Below are 19,617 nucleotides of genomic sequence, written 5' to 3'. Positions count from 1 at the left end.
CTTGTGTGTATACTTTTGCAACAGTACACCTGTCTAAGAATCATAAAAGGCGGGTCACTATCAATAATATGCGCCAAACGCCACGAGTAAATATTCGTGCATTTTCATACATTTTATTTGCTAAAAACTCGACTCTGCAGAACCAGAGAAGGTTTTCTACAGGTCCATTCCCCATCACGGGGAAGACCTTACCTGCACATTGGCACCATGTGTATTACCCGCGCAACCTATTTATGAGAAAATGAAATTAATATTTTTTAGTGTTTAAGAAAACGTTGAACCTACGCTTGCGAAAGTTCTAAGACATTCAAAGATATTTAATTTCTTCTTTATCAAATCAAGAAACTGATTATACGTTAAATCAGCAAATAGGGGCCTTTACTTATGCCATGAATATCACAGAAAAAGATTCAAAATTTTGGTCGCAAAGAGGATTGAACCCATGTCGCCTTTTTCTGTTTTATCCCCAACGCGCAAACCATTAAGCTTTTGGGAGTACTGCTCTAAATATACTTGTGTGTATACTTTTGCAACAGTACACCTGTCTAAGAATCATAAAAGGCGGGTCACTATTAATAATTTGCGCCAAACGCCAGGAGTAAATATTCGCGCATTTTCTTTGAACTTTTATGAAATAAAATAAATAAAACGTTCTTATCGCCTTTATTTTATTTCGACGTTTAAAAAGTCTTTGTACACATTACATATATCGTATCTAGCCCAGTTACACTTAAGTAGTGAAACGGAAATTAAGTGTTAAGATCGACACTGAATTGCAACGTACTACTACGTGAAAGTCCAAGTAGTTTTGTTTACATTTCATGCATTCGTATGTCAGAATCGTTTAATCAAACGCTCAGCTGCCTCCATAAACCCCAATTGCGAAATGGCGGAATTGACAAAGACAGCCGCCATCTGGGGCCCGCTTCAGATTTTCAAATATTAATATCTAGAATTCAGATAAGCCAATTTTCAAACAACTTAGATAGTTATAATCTAATTGTTAAGATGAATACTTTTGATCAATAATGTATAACAAAGAATTGATCATTAGAGAGTTATAGATAAAAAACTTTTGGCCCCTCTTAGCCCCTAATTTGAAGGGTCAGCCCTATTTTTTTTATATCAAATGAAAGGTCTTGCGATATTGAATATTTTGTCTTCAATATGTTTTAACAAATTATGAACAGGAGTGAAGATATGAGACAAAATGCGTCCAATTTTGTGAGATATTTCTGAGACATTTTTTCGGCCCTACCGAACTTCGGTGCCTTTTGCGCTAGAAAGATTTGGAGACCCAATTACAACTCACCAAACCTTCCTCTATTTTCCCTGAAAATCTCAAGTCCATATCTTAAGTCGTTTCGGAGGAGTTTCCCGGACAAGCTGACCCTCTAAAAATCAGAAAATCGTCCATATCTCACGACCGGAAGTGAGATAATCAAAAAGGAAAAAAACCTATCAAGATCAATTGAATATCTTTCAGATCTGAAAGTTTGGTAGAAATCGGACGAGCCATCTCTGAGAAATCGCTTGCACAAAATCGGTTGGAAGAATAATAATAATAATAGGGAAAAAGAAACCGAACGAAAACAAGAAGGTCTTCCGTTGGAGACGGAAGACCTTAATAATAGGGAAAAAGAAACCGAACGAAAACAAGAAGGTCTTCCGTTGGAGACGGAAGACCTTAATAATAATAAAAAACAGACGAATAACAATAAGGTCTTCCGAAGGAAGTCGGAAGACCTTAATAATAAAAATAGTGGAAAAGAAACCTAAGAATAACAAGAAGGTCTTCCGCTGAAGACGGAAGACCTTAAAAATAGTGGAAAAGAAACCTAAGAATAACAGTAAAGTCTTCCGCTGAAGACGGAAGACCTTAATAACCCCTGCGAGACGATCATGAATACTTCAAGAATTTCCTTGAATTTTTCATGAATTTAATTCATGAAATGTTCATGAAGATCCTATGAACTTATTATTGGACATTTTCAAATCATGAATTTTTATTCATGAAAGAAAATTGATGAATATTCATGAATATTTTTTTTCATGAATAATTCATGAAGAGTCATATTCATGAAGATTCATCATTTCAAGAATGTCCAATAATAAGTTCATAGGATCTTCATGAACTATTCATGAACAATTTGATGAATTTTTTCAGGAATGTTCATGAATGAATAAAATTCATGAACCATTAGCATTCATGAATATTCTTGCTTATTCGTAAACAAAAAATGAAATATTATTATTCATGTTTATTCATGAAAATGCATGAAGTCATGCTAAAAAAGTAACAGTAGATGATTTATAATACAGCATTTTGAAAGATTTTGCAGAAATGTTGTTTGTTTTTCAACCATGGCAACAAAATCTTTGTTAAAAAAATTTAAATAGACAATCTGACACATTAAACCATAGTAAATGAGCAACGTAGTTCATTCCTGGTAAAAGTATAAAAAAAATTCGATTCAAATGCAACTCTTTGCAGAATGTTTAACCTTACTTGGTCAAAAGGAGAGGGGGATCCGTCCTCAGCATGTTTCAAATTGTGTTTTAATGCCAGAAATTGAACAGTTTTTAATTCTAGTCCAGGAGAAAAGTTTGTTCAGCACCAGAGAAACAGTTTTCAGTGCTTTCAAGCAGTTCGAGCAGAGATCTTCAATTCAAAAATCCTTATTTTCTCTCCATGTGGAATTTCCAGAATTTCATCATTTGGATCCTTTGATTGAATATCATTCATATTTTCATTTCTTTTTTTTTTTGTTTCTTTTTCAAGAGCTCAGATTTTTGTGCAGCCAGAGTTTCTTCTCTTCTGCTCATCAACATTTGTGAACTTCTTTTTTTCCTTCAAAAAGAAAGATTTTCTGAAAGTACCCATGATTTTAAAACATAAGACTTTTTTGTATTTTCTTGCATTTTAGATTCATTTAATTTTGCATCAGAGACACTTCCAAATTAAAACATTCTGAGTGGAATTTAAGCCTAATTTCTTGGACCACCATTTTGTAGATCAATCAGGCCTATGAATGTTTTGAGTCTCAGTCTATAATTAATGTATGTAATATGGTTGGATCCACACTCAAAGCAAAGTTAGATAAAAATGCATTAAAAAAAGAGATATTAATTTATTATAATGTGCTTTAATTAGTTGTTATTTTAAATACAAATAGACAGTAACATTTACAGACAGATTTCTGACTCAGTGATTGTCTCCATTTTTGTCACTCACCAGTTATGAAGTAGATCGATCCTATATATAGCCTTCCTTCTGCATATTCTGTTATTTTCTTTAAAAGTTGACAAAGATCAGTGACTGTACTGTTTATTGGACACACCTTGTGAGAGGGTGAAAAACTACAAATTACAAAAGCATAATAAGAATTTGACAAAATATCAAAATCATAAGCAATCATACAAAATTAAATGCGTATCTTTAACATGTGAGCTGAACAGGCCTAGATGCCTATCGCATGCTGGAAATGCGCGGTTTTATAAAACATTGTAGTTGCAGAATTTAAACATGATAAAATATATTGCACAATACTGTTAGAGGATCAAGTGGAGTTAACGGATATGTAGTTCCTTATTACGGCGGATATTCTTTCACAGAGTTGTGATTTGGTTATATTTTACTGCTAGAAATTAAAACAGGTCGACAGGTCGGCAGGTAAACATTTGCTAATAAACAGGTCGGCAGGTCCGTCACATGTCGGCAGGTAGACAGGTCGGCAGGTAGAGATGTCGGCAGGTCGACAGCTAAGCAGTTTCTGGTTAGTCCTCGCACATTATTCGACAGATTAGGGTTAGTCTAGCATCCATCTGAGAGATTAGGGGTTACTCCTCGCGCATTATATTCCTGATTTGGGTTAGTCTTGCATCCATCCGAGGGATTATGGTTAATCCTCGCACATTATTCTACTGATTAGGGTTAGTCTCGCATCCATCCGAGAGATTATGGTCAGTCCTCTCACATTATTCGACTGATTAGGGTTAGTCTCGCATCCATCTGAGAGATTAAGGTTAGTCCTCGCACATAATTATACCGATTAGGGTTAGTCTCGCATCCATCCGAGAGAGTAGGGTTAGTCCTCGTACATTATTTTACTGATTAGGGTTAATCTCGCATCCATCCGAGAGATAAGGGTTAATCTTCGCACATTATTCTACTCTCCATTTGGTCCCTGATGGCCGACCTGTCTACCAGTCGATCCGCATACCTGCCGACCCGTCTACCTGACGACCTATCTACCTGCCAAACCGTCTACCTGCCGACCTGTCTACCTGCCTAACCATCTACCTGCTGATCCCGACTCATCTACCTGCCGACCTGTCTGCCTGCCGACCTATCTACCTGCCAACCCGTCTACCTGCCGACCTGTCTACCTGCTGAACCGCCTACCTGCTGATCCCGACCCATCTACCTGCCGACCCACCGACCTGTCTACCTGCCGACCTATCTACCTGACGACCTGTCTACCTGCCGACCTGTCTACCTGCCGAACCGCCTACCTGCTGATCCTGACCAATCTACCTGCCGACCCGCCCACCTGTCTACCTGCCGAACCGTCTACCTGACGACCTGTCTACCTGCCGACCTGTCTACCTGCCGAACCGTCTTCCTGCTGATCCCGACCCATCTACCTGCCGACCCGTCTACCTGACAACCTGTCTACCTGCCGACCCGTCTACCTGTCTGCCTGCCGTCAACCAGCTGTGTACCTCTCTACATTTTTTGTACACATATACTTTCCGACTGTAATATGCGTATGAATATACAAATATAAATTCTTGCGCCGAACTACTTTGTCCGTACTCTCCACTTGAGCCCTGTTATATACAGGTGATCAAGTTAGATATAAATTCAAGTAAAACAATATAAAACTTACTCCTTAGGGAGGCCAACATCACCAACTTCACAGCCAAAACGCCAGGCAAACCGCATGGCTACCATAAATAGTATAAACAAAATATGAACCCGATCGAAATAAAATTATGCAATTCGAAAACGGCACAGTGACTATGCAAATAATAGATCACAAATACTGATTCTTCCACACTACAAATTCCCACTTCCAACGTCTCGCGCGTTTTCAAGTTTGCGCCTATTCAAAAATGTACGGTAGAGCTAAGAAATACCTTAGTTTCGAATTTCCAAGATTTCTGTTTAAAAAAAAATTACAAACACTATCTGAGTAACTTTTCACTGAAAATACAATATTTTATATCAAAATAAGTTTTATCAATGAAGAATTCGATTTTTTTACGTCATAAATTATACATGTATATTGACTCTTAGTTTCGTATAGCAAGTATGGCGGCCCCCTATGACATGATAATAACAATCTCTCGCCCTCAGACAGAATATTCTGAGCTGTGAAGACGCATAGGAGAATTAAAACTACAAAATACGAAAGTGGATCATAGATACTTTACAACCATGCAGTCTGTGCTCTATCATTTACGCACGAAGCAAGGGAAACTTTTGACATTTTAACTGCACCAAAATTGAAATGTATGTAGCGTTTCGATCCAGGAATAATACGGTACAGTACGGACAAGTGATATCATTTTCAAGTTGTTAATAAATATATAAAATGTTTTTTTACGAAGCTCACAAAGTTCATTTTCCAGAATGTTTCATTTTCCAACAACTTGTTTAAAATTTGATGTTAGAGAAAATTCGGTCGAACAAAGTTGTGTGATAAAAAACGACATTAATTAAAGCACATTATGATGAATATAACTGTTTAATTTAAATTATGAAGAAACACAAGTAATGAATTTGAAAAAAAAAATGCTGTCAATTATAATGCAGTGTTTGTTTAATTAAAATCAAATAAAAACACTAAATGTTTAGAGATTTCATGATTTATTTTTTCAGATGGTGAAAGAATTATTATTAAACATATATTATACCAGGGGCTTGTTCAACAATTGCATCTGCATGCAAAAGTTGTATTATGAGAGTATTGAGTGTTTTCTGTCGATCATTTTTGTCAATTATTTTAGTCTTCATGAAAATTCATGAACATTCATAATACCTTGAACTCTACATTTTTTCTGTCTTTAAAATGAAAATAACCAATATTCATATATATTCATCATTTGTTCATGAACTACATTTTATGAATATATTCATGAATAAAGTTCATGAACCATCTTTATGAACCAGTCATGAACCATTCATGAACACATCATGAATGTTCATGAACGATTCATAAAAGTTCCTGAAATCATGAATTTCACCTCGCAGGGGAAGAAACAGAGTAAAAACAATATGTTCCCCAACTTCGTTTGGGGAACAAATTAGGGTTGCGCAAATTATAATTATGCTGGATTGGCATACATCCTTCAAGCATATTATTCATATAATCAGGGGTAAGATTATATACATTAATGTGAGCTTTTGATTTTCCTTTCTTGAACCTAAAGTGTCGCATCTCAACTCTTTATATAAATTACTTTTTGATATATTACACCTAATGCCTATAATTATTCTTGCAGCTTCCATCTGTACACTCTCCAATATTAAGTAATTTAGATTGTTCTTCATCTTCGCTAGCCAAGGGTTTCTGATACGCTACTCTCCTCATAAACCCTTGGCCTACGGTGTTCATAGAAATAGGAATTTTTTTCCAGAGTTCTGATTGGATTTCAGTACACCCAGGTCGACCAATCAGCAATTGTTTTTGTAAATGACATTTGCGTTTGATATTTGCGTTCGGGATACATCTTCACTCTTTAATCTCGGAAATGAAAAACGCAAGTAAACAACGATCCGTAAGATAACATTCAATTCTATGAATAGCCATGGTGTCATCCAATATCTTCTAAATATGTGATTAAGAATCTATAATGAAGCTTCATATTTGTTCTATACATAATAAATAAACATAACTCAATTATTGCTTCTTAATTATTCTTGAAAAAAACTTCGATTTAATTTTTTTTAACACGTGTCTTTATTTCTGGCGATGACGCAATCTGCGCGTATCTGATAGATTCGAGATCACGTGACGGAAAACAATCCCTTCTTTTGACTTCACCGTATGCCAAGGGTTTATGAGGAGAGTAGCGTATCAGAAACCCTTGGCTAGCGAAGATGATTGTTCTTCAGTGCAGTTATCCCTTACCACATCCCCATATTCTACTACTGGTCGAACAAATGATAGGTATATTTTTATTAAGGAGTCTCTCTTTAATTTATATTTTAGTGTGCGCAGTATGTTTAGTCTTAGGCAAGCTCTTTCATAAATTGTTGCTATATGTTCTAACCAACCCCCATTAGACTGAAGTGTCAGTCCAAGGTGACAATAACTTCGCAACTAGGTTAAGGGCTACCTAAAGGTAGAACAGTGTATGCAGAGCCTCGGGAATTCGATTACGACGTCACGGTGAAATTGTACAAATGAATCTCGGCGAATAAATAATAATTTTCTTTTTCATATACTCTTACATACTTTGATTTCTCATGATTATTGTAAATATCAATCAATTTGTAACTTATCATGTCAGTATAACACTAATCGAATGTAAAATCAAAGCCAACTTAATCTCGCTGTACTAACAGATATGACGTCATATGCTAGTTTGACACGCAGTTTCTCTGTACTTGAGACGCAGATAAAGCTATTAGTGGAACTGAAAATATGAAAATTAAATCTATATTATAAGAGTGATCTGACTACAATTGATTCATATTTTTGAATGCATTAATCAATAGTTCACAGTCTTATTTAATTGATAACTATTAGGTCTCTTATAAAGCCGCAGTCATGCACTTTTATATAGAAACGTACTACAATCATATGTACAACCCCTCCAAAATCTCAAAAGTTCAACGATATCCCGCTTGATTATAAATAATAATATTTTATACACATGTAGATACTGTCCCTACTATTTTGAAAAGTGCTTGGAGCAAGTTGTGCGCTGTCTATTTTGTCCGTAGTTTTACATTTCTTCAATGCGTATAGTGTAAATGTACATACTTTATTAAAAGTCGGCTAAATTTTATATAATTCCCGGGCAGTGAGAAGTTGCTCCCAGCACTTTTCGGGTTAAGAAATTTGTCTTAAATAAAACACAATCAATTTGATTGTGAAAAATTATCCGTATATCGTTGAACTTTTATGATCTTTGTATCCGTGCATATTTTTCTAATTTTAAACATGTCACGTGACAAACAGCTGATGTACATGAAGTCGCGTTGGCCGAACTCGGTTGAGACCCCATACATACAAATGCATTAGTATAGTTCCCATTAAATTAAAACAAATGCTAATTAAAAAAAAAATATTGACATTATATTGATTTTTTCGGAATATTTAAAGGCTTATTTCCTATGGGCGGCCCTAACCTAGCTGCGTTTGATTTTGGGAAATTATATTCATTGTGTTTCCAAATGTAATATTTGGATGTACTCGTTGAGTTCTAGTAAAATTGACATTAATAGTTTTATTAGGGTTGAATTCAACTAGCCATTGATGGGACCACTGCCTTATTTTTTCAAGGTCTGCAGTAAGAGATAATGCTGGGTTATCTATGTCAGTATCAACAATAACAAACAAAGATGTGTCATCTTCAAACAGTCGTATTTGATTTTGTATTTTATCAGTAATATCATTAATATAGATAAGAAAAAGAAATGGTCCTAGAACTGAGCCTTGTGGAACTCCAGCATTGATACTCTGCAATCCTCAGAAGTATCCCTCTAACACTACCTTCTGAACTCTATCACAAAGCTTATACTCAATCTAACATAAGATTTTACCTTTGAAACCATATTTTTGCAGTTTAAACAAAAGGCCTTTATGCCATAGTTTGCTTTATCAAAAGCTTTATATATGTCACAAAAGACAAACCTAACATCTTTGCCTTGATCTAGATTAGATATGATTGTTTTGTAAATTTCAACAAGTTGATTAACAGTGGAGTCACCGGGTTGGAATCGTGACTGGTTCTTAGAGAGGAGATTGTTATAATTCATATAGTTGTAGAGATTTTTAAATATAATTTTTTCCATAATTTTACATAAACTACTAAGTAAGTGATATTGGTCTATAATTTGCTTGATCTTCTGGGCTCCCTTTATTTCTGAATACAGGTGTTATATCTGATTGCTTCCAGATACTTAGTATATGGAATTTTGGGGTTTTCAGTGACAGATTGAATAATTTAGCCAGTGGTCTACTGATTGCAGGAATTATATTTCTTAGTACTTGGGGTGCAATTCCATCAGGACCGGGAGGCTTTGTTATATTCAAATTTTCAAGTTGATCAATAACATCCTCAGTTGAAATACTAATTGAATCAATAGAAAAAGGAGGACCGGGTCCTTGAGGGGGCAATTTGGGTTCTCTACAATGTTCAATATGAGAAATTTCAGCAAAATGTTTATTAAGTTGAGTAGCCTTGACATTTTACCATTACAATTTAGTCTTGGGGGTATTTTATTTTTATTAGCAAATTTGGTTAATGATTTAACACTTCTCCACCATTTACCAGGAGGAATAGTTTTATCTAAAATTTGTGATGTAATTTTTAAGCGGTTAGCTTCGCTAGCCGCTATATGGCATGTGTCGGCAACCGGAAACCTCCATAAGGCGCTACCTATCGACAACAGAAACTTCAACAAAGCCTCTACCAATGATTTGTTTCTAACACATATAACATATGTTAAATAAAATCAAGACTATCAAAACAACATAATCTTTCGGTTTTTAATTTTTATCTGATTTTGTTTGTCAATGAAATAAATTTATTGTTGTATTTTAAAATTTTATGTATAGGAGCATTTAGTGTCGAGATTAAATTTCCTTGACGTCAGCTGATGGCGATCGGGCCCTGTGACGAAATTTGAAGTCAGCATGAAGTTTAGCTGATAACATTATCAACGCGTTGGATTTAAACTTAAGGAAGAAATATGTAGCGAGAAATATCATATTCGAACCCAATGCTACACGAAAACCAGTAGGCATATCCGATTTATGTGTTAAATTGAAGCCTGAATTGAACAGGGGGTCAAAATGGCGTTGCACACCTTGTGTATCTAAACTGTACATAGAGGGGTAGAATGTTTCGATATTTGGCTAATTTAGAGACTTACTGATAAAAATTCAGGTGCCTGTGATTAATTATAAGGCACCCCTTCATGAACAATAAATATTTGATCGAATTATGCTACTGGCACAGAAAGGACGGGTTAATTACTGGCTTAAGGGGTTGAAGGTTATTACAGACTGCAAAACATCGGAGAATCTCTCGATCAAGTTTCATTTTCCTTGCCAAAATATTTAGCCATCCCTTTAATTAACTTAAGTAATACTAGTACGTGAAGAAAGCTTTATATATAAAAAAAACTGAATACATCTGCAGGGTTCTCCATGCATCATTTGAAATTTTACTGTGTTGCAGAGTTTACGTGAAGCACTAAATATTCGCGCTATTTTCGAGATCAAATTCGCAACTGAATTACTTTTCATTAAACTTAAATAAGAATATATGCGCACACTTTTTAAAATAAATCACTATTTCGATATACAAATATTTTCGGCATACATATTGATAAAAGTAAAAACACGTGCTATGAAAGCAGGGGGAATTCTGTTCGATACAATCAAACTAATTACCACTTTTGAAAGTAAATTTGTTTTACTTTTTTGTCATTTTTGTTTTATCAAATTACCGAATTGCAAAGGAAAAAATAGGGAAAGTTCAGGACAGGATGATATTCTTACGAGTTCCTTAAAAATGTGTTGCATGCATAAAATTTTAATCGTTACTGTGTCGTAGAAAATTTTGCTGTGTCGGGAGCAACACAGTAAAACAGCTCATGGAGAACCTTGCATCTGTAAGCTGTACAGTTATAGATTACTTCCATAATGAAACGTTTGTTTTCTTCTCCTTTTTTCTCAATTGAAATTATTTAAAAGATGATGAAAGCTTTGTTTCCAGGGACTTCTGTACTCAGTCTAATCATTACAAACGATTATAAACGTCACATTATTTAAATATTTGCCAAATACTCAGTATATGTTCGTTTATATATATCGTGCTTACAAGACTCTTTTTTGAATTATTGTCATGTACCATTTACTAATTCGAACATTTATTGTATTTAAAGTCAATAGTGTACATTTCTTAAAACTTTTATTATCTTGTTTACTTGTCTTTCTTTCTGTGAGAGAAATAGTTCATAATATTAATAAACAGATGTACTCAGTATCTGTATCAAAATACAGAATGAATAGTGATCGGTCTCAAATGAAAAACGGATCCTTGAAAGTTCCGGTGCCTAGGAGAAGTAAGCATCCCCAATAATAGGTCACACCTGCTGACCCGCAGTGAGCATACGAAACTGAAGCCCTCTGAAATTAAATTAATTTACAAAATCTCTGCTCGTCCATCCGTTTTTCTTAGACTAGCCAGCTAAAGATCTATGTACAGAACTCCAAATAAATTAATCTTAAGAATTTAAATTATCATTACCGTCTTCCTTGGAAGACGGTATTGTATAGTTGAAGTTTTTTTTACAGTCGTCGGACTATGCACTTCCTCTCTTTTGTGATTGGTAGAAATTGCATGATGAGAAAATTTTCAATTATTTCATTGGTTGAAACGCTGTTCAAGGCAAGGAAGATAACTTTCTGATGATATATTTTTCGTACAATTCCAATCTTAAAAAAATGACAAAACGAACAACAAAATCAGCAGTAGTTAATTATTATTATTATTAAAATTTGTTAAAGCGCTCAATTTTACATATAGTATGCAATCAATGGCGCTGTACATACAATAGCATATATACATATGATACAAAACAATCCATATGTTAAAATATCAAATAAAGTCTAAATGTTCACTAACTGTTTAAATAAAATATACTAGTGTTCACAATTAAATGTTATTTAAAAGCACAGGTGTAGTAGAACGCCTTGAGATGTCGTTTAAAAATATAGTAATCAGTTAACATTCGAACGTTCGTTGGCAACTCATTCCAAATCGAAGGTCCAGCTACCGCGAAAGACCTAGAGGCAAAAGTTTTGCGTCTTACGGACGGGACGTTCAATGTTTTCGCTGCAGGATTTACGGATCGAATGCCATATGATGATGTTCGTAAACTGAGCATATCTTTAAGATACTGTGGGCTGTCGCTGTCGTTAATGCACTTGAAGACAATGCATGCAAGTTTGAATTTAATGCGGTAGTGTACCGGTAGCCAGTGTAGTCGTTTGAGTGCTTCAGTAGAACTATCCGTAGACCTCAGCTTCAACACAAGCTTTGCAGCACGATTTTGCAACAACTGTAGTCTTTTAATGGTACACTCTGGCAATCCATACAAGACACTATTTGCATAATCTAAATGGCTAGTGACAAGGGACTGTACAATTTGTTTACACGAATCATCACTAAGATATTGGCGAATTTGTTTAATGAAGAACAAATTCAATGAAACTGTTTTGCATTTTTCACTGACAAATTTTTGAAAGTTAAATTTTCGTCCAGATAACATCCAAGATATTTGATACAAGGAGATGAATTAACAACCGTATCCACTACATTAAGGGAAATGGAAGATGATAGAGATAACATTTGTTGACTGCCAAATACATGTAGTACAAATTCAGTTTTACTAGGGTTAAGTTTTAGTTTGTTCAGATTCATCCAGTCATTGATGGTAACCAACGCTTTTTCTAAATTTGTTGTTACACGTTTCTCATCAGCGAAACTCTTCGGATTAAAACTGTCGTATGCAGAGTGGTCATCTGCGTAACCTAATAATGACACACCCGAATCTTTGATGTAATGTTGAAGCGTACTCGCGTACACGGTATATAACACAGGTCCGCATATGCTGCCTTGCGGTACCGAGAAATTCAGAAATCTAGGCTGTGATTTAGACGCGTTGATATGCACTTCGGCTTTCCTGAACGAAAGGTATGATTGAAACCAATGAAGAGCCACTTCAGATACTCCGAAAGTAGTTTCTAACACGTTGCTAAGTATGGCATGGTCGACTGTGTCGAAAGCAGCAGAGAGATCCAATGCGACTAAGGCAGTAACTTCCTGTTTTTCCATTTTCCACAGAATGTCTGATGACAGTTTCAGGAGAGCTGTTTGGGTACTGAACCCTCTTCTATATGCACTTTGATAGCTAGGTAGTAATCTGTTTGATTCCAGATATTTCATAAATTGGTTCAGAGCACATTTTTCCACAATTTTTGATATATAACTTAAATTACTTACAGGACGGTAGTTTTTCAAAATCACATCTAAACCGCTTTTTTTCAACAGGGGTCGAACTATAGCAGTTTTCCATTCATTAGCGAATAAACCAGATGTTAGTGATTTATTAACTATGAAAACAATTGTTGGCAATATCACATCAGAAAATTGTTTTATTAATTTTGACGGGATTGGGTCAGTTGGGCAGGTAGTGGGCTTAGAACTTTTAATCACACGTAAAACATACTCATCTGAAACAGGATGAAAGGTATTAAACTCTTGTGTGCATTTAAGTCCGAAGTTTGGGTCAAATTTTTCAAAATCGTCTAAACTTTTGCGAATGGCTAAAATTTTATCCATGAAGAAGGAACTGAATTCCTCCGCCAGTGATGCATCGCTGGCGTTAGGCGGCATAGGATTGCAGTTTTTTCTGCCAATCAATCCAAATATTAATTTATACATTTTTGAAGAATCATTTCCACATTCGGCTATGTTTGAGTTAATATGCTGATACCTATTGTATCTGAGATTTTTCCTGTAGGCTCGTTTAGTACATCGGAAGGCGTGGTCATTATCCGGGGTCTTGTTTCCTCTCCATTTTCGTTCCGCTGACCTGCAACGTGTTTTAAGGAGACGCGATTCTTTTGTAAACCATGGTAGGGAAGGTCGAATGGTAACAATTTTCTCTTTTTCCGGAGCGTGTTTATCTAAAATATTTCTGAGTTCTGAATTGTAAAACTTTGCTGTATCTTCTAAATTTTCATATTTGATGGCACTTTCGTTGAATTGGATTAGATCTGCCTGAAATTGCGTTTCATCTATGTCCTTTAGTTTTCTAACTTTTCTGATTTCCCGTGTTATCTTTGGCTTAGGAAGAGATACATATGTATGAATGAAACAGTGGTCACTTATCTGAAAATTTTCGGTCGGTTCGGACAACACTATTTTGTCGTTGTTTCGGATCATGATCAGATCAAGTATGTTTCCAGATCGATGCGTTTGGCAGTTGACAAGTTGCACTAAACCCATGTCATCGCACATTTCATTTAGAGCGATCGTGTCTAAGTCATTAGTTTTATTATAATGAATGTTAAAGTCTCCTGTAATTATAACCGTGCGATGGGTTGATAATATTTCTTCAAGAAAGGGTGTAAATTCGTCAAAGAATTTTGCCGTAGATACTGGATGGGCTTTCGAGTATGGGGGACGATATACAACCAAAATATGTATAGTCGTGGAATTAAAAACTAGTTCAATCAAAGAGTGTTCGAATGAATCTTTTTGACAAGAGTCAATTACTTTGATTTGAAGTGTGTCTCTAAATAGAATTCCAGTTCCGCCACCAGATCGGGATTTTCGGGGTACATCAATAAAAGTATATCCAGTTATATTTAGATCGGATCTCACAATTCTGTGTTTCGGATTACTATCGTTTAACCAAGTTTCAGTAACACAACAAATATCTAGTTTGTTTTCTATAATGTGATGAATGAATTCTTCGACTTTATTACATATTGATTGCGTGTTCACAACCGCGAATGAGAGATTTCTGTCTATTGAGTAATCAATTAGCCTTCTGTTAAGAGGTCTTAACAAATCTAAATGAACTCCCTTATTCCAGTCTTTTTGTTTCGGTTTCCTTCGTCTTGATCTGTGACCACGGTAGCGCCGTTTAATTCCAAATAGTTTTATTTTATGCATTACATTTTCATTAAGCCTGAGAGACGACATGGTATTGTTATACCTGAGCGACTTTAACTCGGCAGGGGTGTACACAATAGGAGTCACGGTCAGCACTTTGCATGATTTCAACTCACCCTGGTTCACCGACAAAAGTTTGAATATAAATCCATAAAATATGCACAAGAATGCTAAAATATCCGCAAACGAACAAGTGAATCTTGTTCTTGAAGTCTTTACCATCATGCTGATATAAAAATCCACAGAATTGCACACAGAATAACACAAAAATAATTGATAATATCAGAGAGCAAAAATGTGCGGCCATTCACGCGGCGCACTAGTACCCAGTAATTAATTTTTAATAACATAGCGTTTTTACTGTTTTATAGTGATAAAAGTGTTTTATAGCGATAAATAAAAAGGTCTCTTTAATTTCATTATAAATAAAATTTGATAGTTATTGCTTGCAGGCTTTACAATTTGTTATTATTCTTTTCCCCTTTCTTGTTTGAAGAGTGAATGGGAATCAGCCGAGGTTTGTCGAAAGCTCTCGGCCAGTCAACGTTTACGGAGATGACCGAGCGACAACCGTGGTAGGGCTAATGCCCGTAAAAAGCTTATTTAGAAATACAAAATCAAGAAATTCAAAAGAAGTATAGATCTGTTTACTATTAAAAATTGTTGCTAAAGACAGTAAGCTTTTTTGAAAAGCTCTACTTGTTTTATTTTCTTTTTGAGTAGGCTTTACAGTTACCTAATTTCAGAGTCAATAGAGCATGAAAGACAATTAAATTTGCAACATCAACATATTTTTTTTTCGTTCTGAGCACATTTGGACGCCACCAATGGAGACAATAAGGAAGAAATTTTTGAAATTGAACTTCCTGTCTTTCAAACTGAAAATCTCAGGTTGATATTTTGAAACATACATTTGTGACATCAGTCTGGGATGTTATTGGTTTTTCAATTTAGTTAAGTACTACAAAAGTCAGTGTGTCTGCTTCTTTGCTGATGACATCGGACAAAAATATGCATGCTTACTTTAATATCATCACTGAATGCATTTTTTGTTAGTCTACACTGTACAATCAAATTCCATGAAAGCATGCTAACCGCTTTTCAGTACTTTCAGTACTTTGATTTGTTTGTAAGTATTATTTGCCTGGCGTACCATTGTTATAACTTCATTTCTTATATTCCGATATTTACTCCACTGATAATCACTATCTGGTTTTTTTTTTGCCTTACGATGTACCCTATTTCTTTGTCGCATTTTACGTCTAATAGCATTTGTCATAAAAGGTTTATCGGATGGTCGGATTACAACAATTTTTGGGGGTATATTTTTGTCTACATGGTAATAATAAATTCTAGTAAAATTATTGTAAACTTCATTAAATTTCACTATTGAAAACTTTTTATCCCAATCCACTTCTGAGAGATTTTTGTTGAGTGATTTATGGAGTTTTATGAAGAGACTTACTTTTACATTCGACAGCTGACTTTTAAATTTTTGTATATGGAGTAAGTCTGTGTTTCAATTGTAAAAGTAAGTCTCCTCATAAAACTCCTATAGTCATTTTTCTTCCCCAAATGATATTAAACAGCTTAAGATATCGTATTTAAAAATTAGTAAAATCTGAAGGTTAGTTTGTGGTTAATTTGTTGACCCCCAGCCTCCATAAATACTTTTTTTTTCAATTTTCCATGTTTATGTGTATCTTAATGTGAAGTACTGCCGACTCGTTGTTAGACAGTAGTCAATCAATCAATCAGTGTGAAGTGCATTAGATTGTCTACATTAAACTGTACTACTTATCATAATACAGATAAAGGTATTGTATTGCATTACTAGTAATTGACTATAAATAATTTAATTAAGACGGATTATTTTATTAACATATTAAATAATCTCATTTAATTGACGAAAAAAGTATAGTGCGATTTGATTGTATGCTTATACTAAGTTCAAGTTAATTGGTTGCAACATTCCTTGGTACGACCTATCTAATATCACACAACTTCCGTGTCCGCTGTTTAAAAAAATCACAGTAACCTGCACAACAAAATTTTTTGTAAATTTGAGAAGTATCGGCTGCCATCCGAGGTACTACGGAAATTATGCCACTGGTACGAACTCCCACGGATACGAGAGGGAGAAAGGAGTACACACGGAGCTTCATAACGCCTTCCAGGGGCAGGGGATGGAAACGAAGGAAGAAGGGCGAAAGGACAGGACCACATGGCGATCACACGCAACATGGCGTCGACCAAATTCCCACACCAGCGGGGGCCATCGTCAATGTGGCCAGTCAGAGCCAGCCTCATGGAGACGAATTGGTCGGGATAACTACAAATCAGGAAATTGTTGAGTCTGAGATTCTAATGCCACCCACTGAAAATTTTGTTGGACCGAATTTTAGTATTCAAGAATATCAACCAATTTTGAACACTTGCGCCTTTGACCCGTTTACCCCGTTTCCCAGTGATTGCACCTGGTTGTTAGTACTTTACCATGTACTCCAGGACTAAGCCTCCCCTCCTGTGTGAAGAGGTGGAGTGGGCACCAAGACTGTCCAACTTGAGTGACCCCAATCTTTGACACACTTTTCCAAAACACATACGTACATATGTAAAAATTTGCTTTTTACAAACCGCCCTCTGTCTTAGATGACAGATGGGGGGAAACCCTAAGGCCAGATAATTTGAAAACTTCCCACTTATATCCCCCAGACCCGCCACAGACATCGATATGATGTTCCTTCATACCCTATGCACCAAAAATACCCATGTTTTTTTCATTAATTATTTTATTATAAGCACACCCGACATAAGGTTATTTAACATCACTTGATTGCCCTCATCAGAGAGGTGTGTCCCAAAATAGACCTATGTTGTTGACTGATATGATATCATGTAATATAACACCCCCCCCCCCCCATTCAGTAATGAACATGTTGACCTGCTTGTTTATTGTCCTGTGTTTTTATCAATCTTATGGCCACTTTTTAATGGTGCACCATGCCAATATAAGCGATGATCAAAGGGGACCCCCAACCCGTTGTAAGGAGACTTCTTTGTTTATCTTTTCTTGTGCAATATTTGTTTGTTTGTGAATAATTTTTAGATTGTTTGCCTCCCTATAATCTCTGGGGCCCTGGTACTGCAATTTGAAACCCAGATTGACACCATTTAACATAACTGTTTTTTTCTTTATAATAAATTAATGTAGGGAGTGTAGTGAGACAATATGTTAACATTAATAGGAGTTTTCCCCAGTGTACAAGTTGATGATACAAGGCTAGAATTGTTTAGTGCTCTCGCAAATGGATGCTGCATGTCTCCCATCACACAAGTTGCATGCATGGTTGAACCTACAATTTGGGTAAAACCTGCATGATTTACCAGCATTATAGAAATGACAATATTGGGTAGCATTAGCACTAGATGATGAACGGTTTTGTTGGGCTGAAATTATGTGATTTGTGTGATTGACTTTGCCTTGAAGGTTAACCCTATCTTGAGCCTGAGTTAGACTGTTGTTCGTGATATACAACAGCCACAATTCGCTGTTTATTTGGCCCTAGGAAGACTGGGGGTTAGACACTTTGAGTAGGCGAAACTGTTCATCATACTTGAACCAACCTGTAGATTGGGATTCTGCAATTCTTACATACCGCATGTATTTTAATATTCTTGGGACCTTGTTCTATACTTTTCCAGCATAATACTAGTAAATATAATGAATGCAGATGTCCATTCTTCAATAGATAGGAAAGTGTTTGATTTTTGCTTGACAAGGCACATAGTGCCGTTGCGTATTTGAATCTGACCTTGTGTATTTTCGTGGTCGACCAGTTCCCTGGCGGATTTTAAGAGGAGGGACAAATTTATGAATTGTCCCTCCCAATTCATAAGGGAGCTATGAATAAACAGTATTATTCATTTCAATATTGCACACTTGAAATCATTCAAACGAACATATTTAAGGGGTAGTATATATTAAAACTTTTTCCAGTTTCGGTGGTATATGTGTACCTGGGCATTTTAGGCGTTTTGCATAATGGACTGAGCCCGACATTGTTTTATCGATCTGACCTTACAATACCTACAAATACATCATTGTTTCATATTATTTTAAAGTAAAAAAGTAATTTGTTAGTATACAAATATAGAGTTACTAAAGCTATCTAATACGGTTAAAATGCAAAAAGCATTCTAGATTCCTTTCAAGAGTCTCCGCCTAGTGCATTAATATGTAGACACAATGACAGACTATACATAACAGTGCGACATTTAACTCCGGACACGACATAGTCCGGACTTTTTACTACCATTTCCAATTGCGATATCAAAAAAACATTAATATTACTTGGTGGGATTTTCTAGCAGTAGCACATAATCTCATGTTGAACTAACAAGCTTATCTAGTTTGAGAAATATTAAGTCCCAAATATCAAAATCCCATGGGAGAATGGTGGGATTTTCAGTCCCACCAATTATCCCACCATTATCCCATGGGAGAAAAAATCTCAGATGGGAGAAAAAATCTCAGATGGGATTTTTTCTCCCATCTGAGATTTTTTCTCCCATCTGAGATTTTTTCTCCCATGGAATTGTAATCATGGGATAAATCCCACGAACACTCATCAGTGGGATATTTTCTCCCACATATTGCCAAGCATAGGATTTATCCCATAC

At 35.5% G+C, this 19,617-nt stretch overlaps 1 protein-coding gene across 1 annotated transcript; it reads right to left on the bottom strand.

Annotated features, from left to right (window-relative positions):
* Positions 1-11,858: 11,858 nt before the first annotated feature.
* LOC134261111 (uncharacterized) lies at positions 11,859-14,262 on the bottom strand. Its single transcript, XM_062743577.1, has 3 exons — positions 12,628-14,262; positions 12,221-12,388; positions 11,859-11,873 (listed from the first exon to the last, which is right to left on the bottom strand). The coding sequence occupies exons 1-3, from the start codon at positions 14,260-14,262 to the stop codon at positions 11,859-11,861; spliced, it is 1,818 nt and encodes a 605-aa protein (XP_062599561.1).
* Between the last annotated feature and the right edge of the window lie 5,355 nt (positions 14,263-19,617).

Source organism: Saccostrea cucullata, unplaced genomic scaffold (genome assembly GCF_032062105.1).
Source record: "Saccostrea cucullata isolate Sc308-1 unplaced genomic scaffold, CSIRO_AGI_Scuc_v1 ctg12290, whole genome shotgun sequence".
Taxonomy (NCBI): Eukaryota; Metazoa; Mollusca; class Bivalvia; order Ostreida; family Ostreidae; genus Saccostrea; species Saccostrea cuccullata.
Note: the sequence above shows the minus strand (reverse complement) of the source record. Positions and strands in the feature narration are given on the sequence as shown.